Consider the following 18474-nt stretch of genomic DNA (forward strand, 5'->3'; position numbering starts at 1 on the left):
CCCCATTGAAAATGAATGGGAAAAATTTTGGACGTCCATGGCAGTCAATGGCATCGACATCCATACAGTCAATTGAATCCAAGTACATTGGCATCAGTAGATTCGACATGCATGGCCGTCAATGGCATCAATGCAATGTAAATTCCATTGGAAATCCCATTGGAAGTGAATGGGACTTTTCCCATTTGAAATGAATGGGATAGTTTTTGGCAAATTTCCAAGGAAGCGTAATTTTTTTCCAAATTCTGTATACAACTTTTATGCCCCTCACCGTCCCGGAATTTTTTATGCCCAAATTATGTGGTTTGGTCAAAAATTGTAGGACTAGATACATTTTGAAACTTTTTTTTTTTTCACGGAAAATTGCCGTTTACGGACGAACGGAAAAATTTTCGGGGCCATTTGTAAAGTTTCCTGTGTCACGCGAAAATTCCGGTCGTGCCGATACTTGAACGGTGCCGATCGGTCTAACGGTTCGGGCTGTGAAGCGCGCGGTTTTTTTCCATTCAAAATGAATAGGAAAGTTTTTGGCAAATTTCCGGGGAACCGTAAATTTTTGCCAAATTCTGTATACAACTTTTATGCCCCTCACCGTCCCGGAATTTTTGATGCCCAAATTATGTGATTTGGTCAAAAATTGTAGGACTAGATACATTTTGAAACTTTTTTTATTTTTCGGAAAATTGCCGTTTACGGGCGAACGGAAAATTTTTCGTGGCGGTTTGAAAAATTCCCATCGTCACGCGAGAATTCCGGTCGTGCCGATACTTCAACGGTGCCGATCGGTGCTACGGTTTGGGCTGTGCGTTGGCTCAAAAAAACGCGGAGAATAAGATGAATAATAATAAGTACAATAAAGTTGTAGAATATCATTACCTTGTTCTTTCCTTTGGAAAGACCAAGGTAATAATAACAAGCAAACGTCAAAAGTGCACAATGCGCCGTCCGACGTCCAACGAGCGGATGGTGATGACGTCCAACAAGCAAATGGCGCCGACGTCCAACGTGCGAATGGCGCCGACGTCAAAAGAGTGGACAACGCCGACGTCCAACGAGCGGACGTCACCGACGTCCAAAGTTTTGACGCTGCCGACGTCCAACGTGCAGACGGCGCCGACGTCCAATGAGCGGACGGCGCCAACATCATAAGAGCGGACTGCGTCGACGTCCCACATGCGGACGGCACCGACGTCGCCGACGTCAAAAGAGCGGATGAAGCCCACGTCCAACGATCAGACGACGCTGACGTCCAACGAGCGGATGGTGACGACGTCCAACTAGCAAATGTCGCCGACGTCCAACGTGCGAACGGCGCCGACGTCAAAAGTTTCCGTTGACGTCCATCGAGCAGACGGGGCCGACTTCATCATCAATCAATCAATCAAAAAATGTGGACATTCATGGACGTCAATGGTATCAACCTACATTGGCGTCAATGGAATCCAAGTACATTGGCATCAAAAGAATGACATAACATGATAAAACGCCATTAAAAAAGAATGGGAAATTTGGACGTCCATGGCCATCAATGGCATCACCCTCCATAAGCGTAAATGGAATTCGGGAAGTTTGGGGTTTACGTCCTATTGATATCTGGTCATTTTCTGTTGATTAGGGGAAATTGTATTTTTTCCCCATTGAAAATGAATGGGTAAAATTTTGGACGTCCATGGACGTCAATGGCAGCACCCCCCATAAGCGTCAATGGAGTTGGGGACGTCTGGGGTATACGTCCTATTGATATCTGGTCATTTTCTGTTGATTTGGAGAAATTTAGTTTTTTCCCATTGAAAATGAATGGGAAAAATTTTGGACGTCCATGTAAGTCAATGGCGGCACCCTTCATAAGCGTCAATGGAATTGGGGAAGTTTGGGGGACACGTCCTATTGATATCTGGTCATTTTCTGTTGATTTGGGGTAATTTTGTTTTTTCCCCATTGAAAATGAATGGGAAAAATTTTGGACGTCCATGGCAGTCAATGGCATTGACATCAATATAGTCAATTGAATCCAAGTACATTGGCATCAGTAGATTCGACATGCATGTCCGTCAATGGCATCAATGCAATGTAAATTCCATGGGAAATCCCATTGGAAGTGAATGGGACTTTTCCCATTAAGTGAATGGGAACTTTTCCCATTCGAAATGAATGGGATAGTTTTTGGCAAATTTCCGAGGAAGCGTAATTTTTTTCCAAATTCTGTATACAACTTTTATGCCCCTCACCGTCCCGGAATTTTTGATGCCCAAATTATGTGATTTGGTCAAAAATTGTAGGACTAGATACATTTTGAAACTTTTTTTTTTTTCACGGAAAATTGCCGTTTACGGACGAACGGAAAATTTTTCGGGGCCATTTGTAAAGTTTCCTGTGTCACGCGAAAATTCCGGTCGTGCCGATACTTGAACGGTGCCGATCGGTCTAACGGTTCGGGCTGTGAAGCGCGCGTTTTTTTTCCATTCAAAATGAATAGGAAAGTTTTTGGCAAATTTCCGGGGAACCGTAAATTTTTGCCAAATTCTGTATACAACTTTTATGCCCCTCACCGTCCCGGAATTTTTGATGCCCAAATTATGTGATTTGGTCAAAAATTGTAGGACTAGATACATTTTGAAACTTTTTTTATTTTTCGGAAAATTGCCGTTTACGGGCGAACGGAAAATTTTTCGTGGCGGTTTGAAAAATTCCCATCGTCACGCGAAAATTCCGGTCGTGCCGATACTTGAACTGTGCCGATCGGTGCTACGGTTTGGGCTGTGCGTTGGCTCAAAAAAACGCGGAGAATAAGATGAATAAATAACTAGAAACTGCAATTTCGGGAGAAATTACACACCTTGGTCTTTCCTCTGTGGAGATACAGATCTTAGCCCCACTCAGGTCTATCAATAGAATGGACCATAATGCCAGTCAATGGCACTAAACAAAGTAAAAGCCATGAGAAAAGATTGGGAGAATTGGACGTCCATGTCCGTCAATGGCAGCACCCTCCATAATTGTTAATGGAATCGGGGAAGTTTGGGGGACACGTTCTATTGATATCTAGTCATTTTCTGTTGATTTGGGAAAAAAAAAAAAATTTCCCATTGAAAATGAATGGGAAAAATTTTGGACGTCCATGGACGTCAATGGTATCAACTTACATAAGCGTCAATGGAATCCAAGTACATTGGCATCAATAAAATGAACAAACATGAAGAAATGCCATTGGAAATGAATGGGAAGTTTGGACGTCCATGAACGTCAATGGCATCACCCTCCATAAGCGGCAATGCAATCGGGGACATTTGGGGGACACGTCCTAATGATATCTAGTCATTTTCTGTTGATTTGGGAAAAAAAAAAAAATCCCATTGAAAATGAATGGGAAAAATTTTGGACGTCCATGGACGTCAATGGTATCAACTTACATAAGCGTCAATGGAATCCAAGTACATTGGCATCAATAGAATGAACAAACATGAAGAAATGCCTTTGGAAATGAATGGGAAGTTTGGACGTCCATGGACGTCAATGGCATCACCCCCCATAAGCGGCAATGCAATCGGGGACATTTGGGGGACACGTCCTAATGATATCTAGTCATTTTCTGTTGATTTGGGGAAAAAAAAAAATTTCCCATTGAAAATGAATGGGAAAAATTTTGGACGTCCATGGACGTCAATGGTATCAACTTACATAAGCGTCAATGGAATCCAAGTACATTGGCATCAATAGAATGAACAAACATGAAGAAATGCCATTGGAAATGAATGGGAAGTTTGGACGTCCCTGGACGTCAATGGCATCACCCTCCATAAGCAGCAATGCAATCGGGGACATTTGGGGGACAGGTCCTATTGATATCTAGTCATTTTCTGTTGATTTGGGGAAAAAAAAAAATTTCCCATTGAAAATGAATGGGTAAAATTTTGGACGTCCATGGACGTCAATGGCAGCACCCCCCATAAGCGTCAATGGAATTGGGGACGTTTGGGATATACGTCCTATTGATATCTGGTCATTTTCTGTTGATTTGGAGAAATGTAGTTTTTTCCCCATTGAAAATGAATGGGAAAAATTTTGGACGTCCATGGAAGTCAATGGCGGCACCCTTCATAAGCGTCAATGGAATTGGGGAAGTTTGGGGGACACGTCCTATTGATATCTGGTCATTTTCTGTTGATTTGGGGAAATTTTGTTTTTTCCCCATTGAAAATGAATGGGAAAAATTTTGGACGTCCATGGCCGTCAATGGCATCGACATTCATATAGTCAATTGAATCCAAGTACATTGGCATCAGTAGATTCGACATGCATGGCCGTCAATGGCATCAATGCAATGTAAATTCCATTGGAAATCCCATTGGAAGTGAATGGGACTTTTCCCATTCGAAATGAATGGGATAGTTTTTGGCAAATTTCCGAGGAAGCGTAATTTTTTTCCAAATTCTGTATACAACTTTTATGCCCCTCACCGTCCCGGAATTTTTGATGCCCAAATTATGTGATTTGGTCAAAAATTGTAGGACTAGATACATTTTGAAACTTTTTTTTTTTTCACGGAAAATTGCCGTTTACGGACGAACGGAAAAATTTTCGGGGCCATTTGTAAAGTTTCCTGTGTCACGCGAAAATTCCGGTCGTGCCGATACTTGAACGGTGCCGATCGGTCTAACGGTTCGGGCTGTGAAGCGCGCGTTTTTTTTCCATTCAAAATGAATAGGAAAGTTTTTGGCAAATTTCCGGGGAACCGTAAATTTTTGCCAAATTCTGTATACAACTTTTATGCCCCTCACCGTCCCGGAATTTTTGATGCCCAAATTATGTGATTTGGTCAAAAATTGTAGGACTAGATACATTTTGAAACTTTTTTTGTTTTTCGGAAAATTGCCGTTTACGGGCGAACGGAAAATTTTTCGTGGCGGTTTGAAAAATTCCCATCGTCACGCGAAAATTCCGGTCGTGCCGATACTTGAACTGTGCCGATCGGTGCTACGGTTTGGGCTGTGCGTTGGCTCAAAAAAACGCGGAGAATAAGATGAATAAATAATAAGTACAATAAAGTTGCACAATAACAATACCTTGTTCTTTCTTTCAGAAAGACCAAGGTAATAAGTACAATAAAGTTGCACAATAACAATACCTTGTTCTTTCTTTCAGAAAGACCAAGGTAATAATAAGAACAACTAGAAACTGCAATTTCGGGAGAAATTACACACCTTGGTCTTTCCTCTGTGGAGACACAGATCTTAGCCCCACTCAGGTCTATCAATAGAATGGATCATAATGCCAGTCATTGGCAAAAAACAAAGTAAAAGCCGTTAGAAATGAATGGGAGAATTGGACGTCCATGGACGTCAATGGCGGCACCTTTCATAATTGTTAATGGAATCGGGGAAGTTTGGGGGACACGTCCTAATGATATCTAGTCATTTTCTGTTGATTTGGGGAAAAAAAAAAAATTCCCATTGAAAATGAATGGGAAAAATTTTGGACGTCCATGGACGTCAATGGTATCAACTTACATAAGCGTCAATGGAATCCAAGTACATTGGCATCAATAAAATGAACAAACATGAAGAAATGGCTTTGGAAATGATTGGGAAGTTTGGACGTCCATGGACGTCAATGGCATCACCCCCCATAAGCGGTAATGCAATCGGGGACATTTGGGGGACACGTCCTAATGATATCTAGTCATTTTCTGTTGATTTGGGAAAAAAAAAAAAAAATCCCATTGAAAATGAATGGGAAAAATTTTGGACGTCCATGGACGTCAATGGTATCAACTTACATAAGCGTCAATGGAATCCAAGTACATTGGCATCAATAAAATGAACAAACATGAAGAAATGCCATTGGAAATGAATGGGAAGTTTAGACGTCCATGAACGTCAATGGCATCACCCTCCATAAGCGGCAATGCAATCGGGGACATTTGGGGGAAACGTCCTAATGATATCTAGTCATTTTCTGTTGATTTGGGAAAAAAAAAAAAAAATCCCATTGAAAATGAATGGGAAAAATTTTGGACGTCCATGGACGTCAATGGTATCAACTTACATAAGCGTCAATGGAATCCAAGTACATTGGCATCAATAAAATGAACAAACATGAAGAAATGGCTTTGGAAATGATTGGGAAGTTTGGACGTCCATGGACGTCAATGGCATCACCCCCCATAAGCGGTAATGCAATCGGGGACATTTGGGGGACACGTCCTAATGATATCTAGTCATTTTCTGTTGATTTGGGGAAAAAAAAAAAATTCCCATTGAAAATGAATGGGAAAAATTTTGGACGTCCATGGACGTCAATGGTATCAACTTACATAACCGTCAATGGAATCCAAGTACATTGGCATCAAAAGAATGAACAAACATGAAGAAATGCCATTGGAAATGAATGGGAAGTTTGGACGTCCCTGGACGTCAATGGCATCACCCTCCATAAGTAGCAATGCAATCGGGGACATTTGGGGGACAGGTCCTATTGATATCTAGTCATTTTCTGTTGATTTGGGGAAAAAAAAAAATTTCCCATTGAAAATGAATGGGAAAAATTTTGGACGTCCATGGACGTCAATGGTATCAACTTACATAAGCGTCAATGGAATCCAAGTACATTGGCATCAATAAAATGAACAAACATGAAGAAATGCCATTGGAAATGAATGGGAAGTTTAGACGTCCATGAACGTCAATGGCATCACCCTCCATAAGCGGCAATGCAATCGGGGACATTTGGGGGAAACGTCCTAATGATATCTAGTCATTTTCTGTTGATTTGGGAAAAAAAAAAAAAAATCCCATTGAAAATGAATGGGAAAAATTTTGGACGTCCATGGACGTCAATGGTATCAACTTACATAAGCGTCAATGGAATCCAAGTACATTGGCATCAATAAAATGAACAAACATGAAGAAATGGCTTTGGAAATGATTGGGAAGTTTGGACGTCCATGGACGTCAATGGCATCACCCCCCATAAGCGGTAATGCAATCGGGGACATTTGGGGGACACGTCCTAATGATATCTAGTCATTTTCTGTTGATTTGGGGAAAAAAAAAAAATTCCCATTGAAAATGAATGGGAAAAATTTTGGACGTCCATGGACGTCAATGGTATCAACTTACATAACCGTCAATGGAATCCAAGTACATTGGCATCAAAAGAATGAACAAACATGAAGAAATGCCATTGGAAATGAATGGGAAGTTTGGACGTCCCTGGACGTCAATGGCATCACCCTCCATAAGTAGCAATGCAATCGGGGACATTTGGGGGACAGGTCCTATTGATATCTAGTCATTTTCTGTTGATTTGGGGAAAAAAAAAAATTTCCCATTGAAAATGAATGGGTAAAATTTTGGACGTCCATGGACGTCAATGGCAGCACCCCCCATAAGCGTCAATGGAATTGGGGACGTTTGGGATATACGTCCTATTGATATCTGGTCATTTTCTGTTGATTTGGAGAAATGTAGTTTTTTCCCCATTGAAAATGAATGGGAAAAATTTTGGACGTCCATGTAAGTCAATGGCGGCACCCTTCATAAGCGTCAATGGAATTGGGGAAGTTTGGGGGACACGTCCTATTGATATCTGGTCATTTTCTGTTGATTTGGGGTAATTTTGTTTTTTCCCCATTGAAAATGAATGGGAAAAATTTTGGACGTCCATGGCAGTCAATGGCATCGACATCTATATAGTCAGTTGAATCCAAGTACATTGGCATCAGTAGATTCGACATGCATGGCCGTCAATGGCATCAATGCAATGTAAATTCCATTGGAAATCCCATTGGAAGTGAATGGGACTTTTCCCATTCGAAATGAATGGGATAGTTTTTGGCAAATTTCCGAGGAAGCGTAATTTTTTTCCAAATTCTGTATACAACTTTTATGCCCCTCACCGTCCCGGAATTTTTGATGCCCAAATTATGTGATTTGGTCAAAAATTGTAGGACTAGATACATTTTGAAACTTTTTTTTTTTTCACGGAAAATTGCCGTTTACGGACGAACGGAAAAATTTTCGGGGCCATTTGTAAAGTTTCCTGTGTCACGCGAAAATTCCGGTCGTGCCGATACTTGAACGGTGCCGATCGGTCTAACGGTTCGGGCTGTGAAGCGCGCGTTTTTTTTCCATTCAAAATGAATAGGAAAGTTTTTGGCAAATTTCCGGGGAACCGTAAATTTTTGCCAAATTCTGTATACAACTTTTATGCCCCTCACCGTCCCGGAATTTTTGATGCCCAAATTATGTGATTTGGTCAAAAATTGTAGGACTAGATACATTTTTAAACTTTTTTTATTTTTCGGAAAATTGCCGTTTACGGGCGAACGGAAAATTTTTCGTGGCGGTTTGAAAAATTCCCATCGTCACGCGAAAATTCCGGTCGTGCCGATACTTGAACTGTGCCGATCGGTGCTACGGTTTGGGCTGTGCGTTGGCTCAAAAAAACGCGGAGAATAAGATGAATAAATAATAAGTACAACTAGAAACTGCAATTTCGGGAGAAATTACACACCTTGGTCTTTCCTCTGTGGAGATACAGATCTTAGCCCCACTCAGGTCTATCAATAGAATGGATCATAATGCCAGTCATTGGCACTAAACATAGTTAAAGCCATTAGAAAAGATTGGGAGAATTGGACGTCCATGTCCGTCAATGGCAGCACCCTCCATAATTGTTAATGGAATCGGGGAAGTTTGGGGGACACGTCCTATTGATATCTAGTCATTTTCTGTTGATTTGGGAAAAAAAAAAAATTCCCATTGAAAATGAATGGGAAAAATTTTGGACGTCCATGGACGTCAATGGTATCAACTTACATAAGCGTCAATGGAATCCAAGTACATTGGCATCAATAAAATGAACAAACATGAAGAAATGCCATTGGAAATGAATGGGAAGTTTGGACGTCCGTGGACGTCAATGGCATCACCCTCCATAAGCAGCAATGCAATCGGGCACATTTGGGGGAAACGTCCTATTGATATCTAGTCATTTTCTGTTGATTTGGGGAAAAAAAAAAAATTCCCATTGAAAATGAATGGGAAAAATTTTGGACGTCCATGGACGTCAATGGTATAAACTTACATAAGCGTCAATGGAATCCAAGTACATTGGCATCAAAAGAATGAACAAACATGAAGAAATGCCATTGGTATTTAATGGGAAGTTTGGACGTCCATGGACGTCAATGGCATCACCCCCCATAAGCGGCAATGCAATCGGGGACATTTGGGGGACACGTCCTAATGATATCTAGTCATTTTCTGTTGATTTGGGGAAAAAAAAAAAAATTCCCATTGAAAATGAATGGGAAAAATTTTGGACGTCTATGGACGTCAATGGTATCAATTTACATAAGCGTCAATGGAATCCAAGTACATTGGCATCAATAGAATGAACAAACATGAAGAAATGCCATTGGAAATGAATGGGAAGTTTGGACGTCCGTGGCCGTCAATGGCATCACCCTCCATAAGAGGCAATGCAATCGGGGACATTTGGGGGACACGTCCTATTGATATCTAGTCATTTTCTGTTGATTTGGGGAAAAAAAAAAAATTCCCATTGAAAATGAATGGGAAAAATTTTGGACGTCCATGGACGTCAATGGTATCAACTTACATAAGCGTCAATGGAATCCAAGTACATTGGCATCAATAGAATGAACAAACATGAAGAAATGCCATTGGGATTTAATGGGAAGTTTGGACATCCATGAACGTCAATGGCATCACCCCCCATAAGCGGCAATGCAATCGGGGACATTTGGGGGACACGTCCTAATGATATCTAGTCATTTTCTGTTGATTTGGGGAAAAAAAAAAATTTCCCATTGAAAATGAATGGGAAAAATTTTGGACGTCTATGGACGTCAATGGTATCAACTTACATAAGCGTCAATGGAATCCAAGTACATTGGCATCAAAAGAATGAACAAACATGAAGAAATGCCATTGGAAATGAATGGGAAGTTTGGACGTCCCTGGACGTCAATGGCATCACCCTCCAAAAGCAGCAATGCAATCGGGGACATTTGGGGGACAGGTCCTATTGATATGTAGTCATTTTCTGTTGATTTGGGGAAAAAAAAAAAATTCCCATTGAAAATGAATGGGTAAAATTTTGGACGTCCATGGACGTCAATGGCAGCACCCCCCATAAGCGTCAATGGAATTGGGGACGTTTGGGATATACGTCCTATTGATATCTGGTCATTTTCTGTTGATTTGGAGAAATTTAGTTTTTTCCCCATTGAAAATGAATGGGAAAAATTTTGGACGTCCATGTAAGTCAATGGCGGCACCCTTCATAAGCGTCAATGGAATTGGGGAAGTTTGGGGGACACGTCCTATTGATATCTGGTCATTTTCTGTTGATTTGGGGTAATTTTGTTTTTTCCCCATTGAAAATGAATGGGAAAAATTTTGGACGTCCATGGCAGTCAATGGCATCGACATCCATATAATCAATTGAATCCAAGTACATTGGCATCAGTAGATTCGACATGCATGGCCGTCAATGGCATCAATGCAATGTAAATTCCATTGGAAATCCCACTGGAAGTGAATGGGACTTTTCCCATTCGAAATGAATGGGATAGTTTTTGGCAAATTTCCGAGGAAGCGTAATTTTTTTCCAAATTCTGTATACAACTTTTATGCCCCTCACCGTCCCGGAATTTTTGATGCCCAAATTATGTGATTTGGTCAAAAATTGTAGGACTAGATACATTTTGAAACTTTTTTTTTTTTCACGGAAAATTGCCGTTTACGGACGAACGGAAAAATTTTCGGGGCCATTTGTAAAGTTTCCTGTGTCACGCGAAAATTCCGGTCGTGCCGATACTTGAACGGTGCCGATCGGTCTAACGGTTCGGGCTGTGAAGCGCGCGTTTTTTTTCCATTCAAAATGAATAGGAAAGTTTTTGGCAAATTTCCGGGGAACCGTAAATTTTTGCCAAATTCTGTATACAACTTTTATGCCCCTCACCGTCCCGGAATTTTTGATGCCCAAATTATGTGATTTGGTCAAAAATTGTAGGACTAGATACATTTTGAAACTTTTTTTATTTTTCGGAAAATTGCCGTTTACGGGCGAACGGAAAATTTTTCGTGGCGGTTTGAAAAATTCCCATCGTCACGCGAAAAATCCGGTCGTGCCGATACTTGAACGGTGCCGATCGGTGCTACGGTTTGGGCTGTGCGTTGGCTCAAAAAAACGCGGAGAATTATTGAATAATAATAATAATAAAAAATAATAAAGTTGCACAATAACAATACCTTGTTCTTTCTTTCAGAAAGACCAAGGTAATAAAGTTGCACAATAACAATACCTTGTTCTTTCTTTCAGAAAGACCAAGGTAATAAAGTTGCACAATAACAATACCTTGTTCTTTCTTTCAGAAAGACCAAGGTAATAATTCGCTAGGTTCTAGACTAATACCGCTCATTCCTTTGTCAAGTTGGTAGGGTGGTCACCATGGCGCCCCTTACTATCATGTTAAATGCTGCTTAAAGACATGTGTTAAGGAAGGGGCAGGGGTGACGTGACAGGTGAGGGAACAGCTACTTGTTACTGCAGAGTGAGTGAGAATAGCGAGCCTCAATCGCTGTCAGAGGAAAAGCAAGGAGGGGTGCAGAGCTCCGTATCCTGTTCAGCTTTTCACAGGCCACCTCATTATTTATGTGACTACTTTAAGAAATGGTGATTTTTTTCCAAGAAAGTCCATTAATGGGTCTATCATATTCCTCGTTCAATACTCTACAAGAAAAATATAACATATATGCATCTAAAATAATCCTAAATGATTTTATTAGCAATTTTAATACTCCTTTTAGCAAGGTTACTTGGGTATGTGGTATGCCGCTGCGTACGTTCCCATAGCAACCAGTCCTGTTACGTCACAAGTGCTGCATATTCTGAGAACGAGAATAAGCGTAAATCAAAAAGTAAATCCGAACTTTAAGATTTTTTTGGGTTGAATTTGAATCATATTTCACATCACTTAATATGATACAAAATAATAAATGCAAGTCTAGTATAAAAAAAAAGCTCATGCAAAATTGTTTAGTACTTAATTAATTTCCTCAAGTTATTATTTTTATTTATTTACTATTTTTTTGTATGTCTAATGATGTAAATATGTTGAGATGGATATATTCTATGTGAACTAGTTGTTTGTATTATTTGTTATTTGTATGTTTTGTAGTGTTCAATTTAAAAAAAAAAAAAAAAAAAAAAAAAGAGAATAGGCGTAAGCGTAAAGCGCGCATTTCGAGCAGAGGGGGCCACCCCACCTGTTTGAGGATTAATCTGTGCGTCAATGAACGAATGTAAGTATTTCCTCTTCATGCCATAAAGTTCTTATGATAAGTTAGAGCTGTTATCAGCGCGACCGTTTCGTGTTTTTCCTCTTACGTTGGCTGGTTGATCCCACTCGTTCTCGCTGCGTCGAGGAGAGCGTTCTTTGCAATATATTCGCATTGCACATTTGCTTTAAGAGGGAAGGTGTTACTTTAGCATCTTAAAATGATGTTGTACATCCATATGAGTGTAAAGTGCTTAGTTTTCGCCACTTTTATGGCCAAGATGACCGCACGCAGCGCGCACTCGAACCCGTCGCCCCCACCTTCGTGTTCATTTTACTGCACAAATATGTATGTGTGTCACTGTCACGTGACTCAGAGTGAGTGGGCGGCGATCGGGCCCTTTTTTAATTGGCAAAATGAAAAGTTATCCGTCTGGAAATAAAAAAAGAAAGAAAAAAGCAGAAGAGGAGAAAAGGAAGCAAGACAGCGGTGAGTGTACTATGTTACTGTAGTTTTATGTCCTAATGTAGTCGAAGCACTGCAGACTAGTAGTAGTAAACCAATTAACTGCCTTAACTTGTTGTAACTAGCTTGTTAGCGTTTGCTAACAGCATTGCAGCATGCTAGCGTTTCTTCATACATAAAGATGTTACCTAGAACATTAAATCAGTGTTTAGAATCACCATACACACTGATCAGCCAGACTGATAAGATGTTACATGATTCCCTTCTGTGCCAGAATGTTATCCTTATTAAGTAAAAGCAATATAACTTACCAGCTAGTCAGTAGAATACGGTATGTGTAAAGGTATGTGTACTAAGCACAATAATAATAATAATCTGAAGTACATTTTGTTTATTAAGGCGTGTGTGTAAATAATTAAGGATAGTGTGAAGTGAATGAATAATGCAATTGGTGGGCGGGGGGGGGGGGCATTTTGAGTGTCCAAAAAAGCGCTCTATGAGAGCGAGGCTTTATTAGACTTTTATTAAATATGCTATTGCTACAAGTCCAACTGTCCCCCTTACTTGTACATGCTCAAAGGGCCCAATGTTGCCTGTTGCCAAGGGCCTCCAGGGACCCTTGCTACGCCTCTGGGCGGGGGATAGACTATTTTAATAAAATAACGTAAAAAACGTAACACATTCTTGTGTTTGATGGCGGGTGGTGGTGGTGGGGGGGGGGGGGGGCGCTGATGGGGTGGTTTGCCCAGGGCGCGAAAGTAGCCAGGACCGCCACTGGATTTGTGCATTAAGAACTGCAGTCCGAACATCTGTAGCTTCTCTCCATTCTGTGCTAGTGCATTTAGCACAGAACAGAATCAAGGAAAAAAGACAAAGTGATAGAGGCAAGGTAAAAACTACCATAGAAGGTAGTATTATTTACAACAGTATATGGATTAGTAACTTTAAAAATTGATATTACTACGGGGTGCCTCAAGGTTCAATTTTGTGCACCTTTTGCTTCACCATTTGTATTATTGACTTAATCCCTATTGATTTATCCTAAAACTTAATCTATTAAACAAATCAGGAAACTGCCAGGTTAATGTAGTATTCATCCTCACCTACGACCACAGGTAGCACCTTCATGGCCTTCCTCTCGCGGGTGTTTATCTTAGCTCGGCTCCTCCGGCGAGGCTCCGGGTTGAACTTCATGTCAGTGAAGCTCACCGTCGGCAGGCGACTCGGAGGTGGGAACATGGCGGTCCCAGTCGTCGGGGTGGTGTCCGGTTCTTCCGCTGGCTCCTTCTCTATGACGGGCGGCAAAAGTGGCGGTAACCTAGCCAGAGCCGGCAGAGAAACGCCGTCGGCGTTGGCTTCACGGAGCTTGCGGCAAGCTTGGATGCTGCTCCTAAGCTTGGCCTTGCGCGCCTCCTCCCAGCGCCGCAGACCGCGAAACATTCCGCAGTAGAGTAGCAGCATAACGGGACACGGGATGAAAAAGGAGCACACGGACGAGTAGAGCACATAATCGGCGTTCTCCAGCTTGCACTCGCTGGGACGACGGCCCGTTACATTGTTGATGCCTAACATGACAGGAGAGGCCACTGCCAGGGCCAGCACCCATGTGGCCGACAACAGGACAGCCTGCCGCAGGTCCACGTGCTTGCGGTTGTAGTTGAGCGGGATGAGAACCGCGATGAACCTGCAGACCAGCACATCATCAAAATCATGTTATTTAGGCCGATCTTTCAAATATACTTTTCTTCTTTTTTTTATGAATTGTTAATGCACCGTTTATTGACTTAGTGTTGAGATTTTTAAACCCCACGGACGTTTAACGGACGAGTTACTTATGTGGAAGGTCGTAGGTCACATTCTGTTATAGTGTTGTATTTCTCCAATACTGTAGACCAGGGCCGGCCCAGCCTATACACAGACTATGCAGCTGCTTAGGGCCCTGACCACTAGGGGGCCCCCAATCTGGCAATTGTTTAAATTATGGTAAATGGTGTTATACTTATATAGTGCTTTTCCACCACAGTTTGCTTTATTTGACTTTTGTTACTTGATTACAAGCTTAAAAAAAAAAAAAAAGTTCTTCCTTAACTTCTTTCTTTCCCCTTTTAGAATAAGGTTTGGCGCTATCTACTGTAAGTACTGACAATCATTTGGGGTGAGAAGTTTGAAGTATGCAGTGCAACAAAATCTGATTAATATACAAAATATGGACGTATGGGTTGGATTGTATGTATGGGTTTCACAGTACACTGTGACGAAATGGTTGGCCAAAAATATGGGCCCCTTTGCATTATTTTGCTTAGGGCCCCCAAATGGCCTGGGCCGGCCCTGCTGTAGACGCCTTTTACTGCCTCCTATTCTCTGAGAATATCTCAAATGCGGTAGCAACCGCAATCCACAATGAGTATGAATGCTGCAAAATACGTGTTTGCTAGATTACATGTCTCATTTCCGCATTACCGGGTATATGTCCTGTGTCTGTCGGTGATACTACACCTTAGCTTTTTCCCCCTCAAAAAGGACAGTCGCGAGTGTGGGAGTACTTCGGCTAACAAAAAGAAACAGACGGCTGGCTGTAGCTTAGAGGAGGAAGGACAGCAGGACCTCCAACACAATTTCACATTTACGTGACCATCGCCAGTTACATGATCATCACTTTACACAAAATTTAAAGTGCATGTGACACGAAAAAGCATGTTTATTTCATAATACACACTGTATTTTATGCTCCTGAATGATATGGACCGCTTGGATGTGTGTGGAAGGGATCACTATATTTATTTAGTTTTTTTAATCCCGCGCCATGAAAATGAGTGACTTCCGGCTTCGGTCTTGCATTGAGGAGGAGGGCGCTGTGACATGTATGGGAGAAGGAGTCCTCTTCACTATACAGTCGTACTGTTGTGTATGAGGACTAAGGATTCAGCTGATTTTGCAGATTGATACGTTTATTTTTCGCATCACGCCAGCCAAACGGCTGCAGAAAAATCTTGCTGTGTGAGGGAGAGGCGTGTGCGCCTATTTGGAGTTCCAAAAGGTTCCCATTCACCGTGGATATTGGCCAAAACAAGCCCGACTACTGTGGGACCATTGGACTTACGAGGAAGCGAGTAAACATTGTGTTTTGTATTATCTCAAATACTGGGATCATTTTAATAAGTAGGTTGCTTGCATTTTGTGGCTGACATGCATGCGGGGCAGCTATTTTTCGGCACAACACCGGTGGCTTGTCGCACATCCCCCCGCCGGGAGAGCATTATATTCAGCTTATTGTGCTCATATGCCCGGTGTTCTCTCAAATTTTCCGACCGATCAGAAATTGCAACTTTGAGTTAAAAATAGCCGCGAATACAGCGATTACAAAGTAAACACTACAAACTTTCTTTAAATTAAGGACTACTTACGTTTGATCATTGATAGGCATGTAAGAAGCTGTCCTCATGCACATTAGCTGGACAACAACTGCAGCCGCCCTCCTCCGGGGAGCGAGCTGTAAATTGCTCTCCGGCGAAGACAGTCGACAACCCAGTCGTCAGGTCAAAACATCCGGGCTAGTTATGTGTGATTTTCCGCTTCGAAGACTTTGAAACATGACTCGGTTCGGGTTAGCATGTTGGCTAGCTGTCACGCCTCTTGGTTTGTTTACATTCTACGAAGCCGGGGAAGGGAAATGACATGTCCGATTTAGGTGTCATAAAATATCGTTCGGGAGGTGCGACAGTAAAGGTGAAGTCGACAGTTTTGACCATTATGGAGTAATTTTGCCATGTCGTCCTGAATAAGTGCATTTTTATTATTTCATATTCCATTTAGCACAAGACTGTTATTTGTCATGACCATGCCATTTATTTAGCAATTGGGGAAAATACATGGATAAAAAGAATATCCTGTAAAAATATTGGAGTAGAGAGACTGAAACAATGACATATTGTGGCTCTCTTCGTCGCGTTTTCCTCAATCTGAATAATTCCCCCTAAATGGGCTGAATAGTAAAACCGATGAGCCCAGTCTCCTGGTGACGTCATCCACCTGTTGGGGACGCTAGAGCCCTATAATGGTAGGTGTGGCTAACCGGCAGATTAAAAGACTAATTTCTCGTCATCTGCGCTTTGCTTAATTGTTGTATATAGTCGAATTGTCTCAAAACATGATTCTAATTCACATAATAATGCTATATAAGACTTTTTTTCTCCTGTCGTATGCTCTTTAAGGTAAGTAAACGCTGTCAAGAACATTTCCCTCCAGCTACGAGGGTTCACTCCAGCGTGTTTAGTGTGTCGAGCAATGGTAAAACAGCTGAAATACTCATTCACGCCTTCATCACATCCAGACTCGACTACTGCAATAGCCTCCTCTATGGTCTTCCGTCTTCTCATCTCCAAAAGCTGCAATACGTCCAGAACTCTGCCGCCCGCCTCCTCACCCACACCCGCTCCAGAGAGCACATCACCCCCATCCTCCAACAGCTTCACTGGCTTCCAATCTCATACCGGATTCAATACAAACTCCTCCTCCTCACCTACAAGTCCCTCCATAACCTGGCCCCTTCCTACCTCACTGACCTCCTACAACAGCACTGTCCCTCCCGCCGCCTACGTTCTGCCTACTCTAATCTCCTCACACCCATCACTCGAACTAAGCTCCGAACCTTGGGGGACCGAGCCTTCGCCGCTGCTGCTCCCTCACTCTGGAACTCACTCCCAAAACCCATCAGGAACTCGGACTCATTACAAAACTTCAAATCACTCCTAAAAACCCACCTGTTCAAACTAGCTTTTCCCACCTCTTAATTCTTAATTCTGTCTTTGTGTTATGTTATGTAAAGCGTCTTTGAGTGTCCAAAAAAGCGCTATATAAGTTTGAGGTATTATTATTATTATTATGTAGAGAGAGGGTGTGTGTAAGATGTGTAAATAATGATATGAGTCATACACACGCTCTTGGTCTTTTACTCTCGCTCTCCATAATATTTAACTAATTAATATTAATATTAGTAGTGGTATGTGTTTGACATAAAATCAATTTGATCATATATTGTTTAAGTCCAGTTCTATATTACCGAGGAATCTTGTTCTAAGCTTGAGTTGTGGCTGTGGGTGTAGTCTGTAAGTACTATTTGTTTCAGTTGTACTTATAATGTTTCAGTTATTTTATTTTATTTTGTTATTTTGTTTATTTTTTAACATATTCATGTTGATGTTCCAGTTTGCAAATATGTTGTAAATTTTTTTTTAAATCCTGTTCAATGGAAAAAAGTTTTTTTTCTTCTTTTTCTTTAACCCATACATCTCAAAATAACACATTTTAGAACTATAATTGCAATACTGTGAAACCTCCGTATTTTTGCATAAGGTTATCATGCCGTCAAAATCTCATACTGGCACATGCCTAGTCTGATGTGGTATGGTTTGGTGTGTTCTATGATATGGTCATTTTTGCCAATGTGCAGATGAAGTCAAGATACTTTATGTCATGTTGTTACACCATATTTAGACAAATGGTGGAGTTGTTGCCAGTCAATCATAGGGCACATTTAGAGAAGCAACTATTGACCATTAAGTCTTTAGCTAACAAGTTTTCAAAATGTGGGATAAATCACAGTAATTTTTTAAAAAGGAGGGAAAAAACCTCAAACCCTGAACTTCCCAACCGTGAGACGTGCTAACCACTTGCCCACTGTGCTTCCCTTTTTCTGTTT

At 41.3% G+C, this 18474-nt stretch overlaps 1 protein-coding gene across 1 annotated transcript in view; it reads right to left on the reverse strand.

Annotated features, from left to right (window-relative positions):
- Positions 1-18474, reverse strand: part of LOC130916695 (D(4) dopamine receptor-like) — a 49557-nt gene that overhangs the window by 21788 nt on the left and 9295 nt on the right. The window contains exon 3 of the mRNA XM_057837593.1: positions 13880-14460. Coding sequence (XP_057693576.1) covers positions 13880-14460 — 581 coding nt within the window. The remainder of the gene's footprint in view (positions 1-13879; positions 14461-18474) is intronic.

The sequence above is a fragment of the Corythoichthys intestinalis genome, chromosome 5, assembly GCF_030265065.1.
Source record: "Corythoichthys intestinalis isolate RoL2023-P3 chromosome 5, ASM3026506v1, whole genome shotgun sequence".
In the NCBI taxonomy this organism is placed as follows: domain Eukaryota; kingdom Metazoa; phylum Chordata; class Actinopteri; order Syngnathiformes; family Syngnathidae; genus Corythoichthys; species Corythoichthys intestinalis.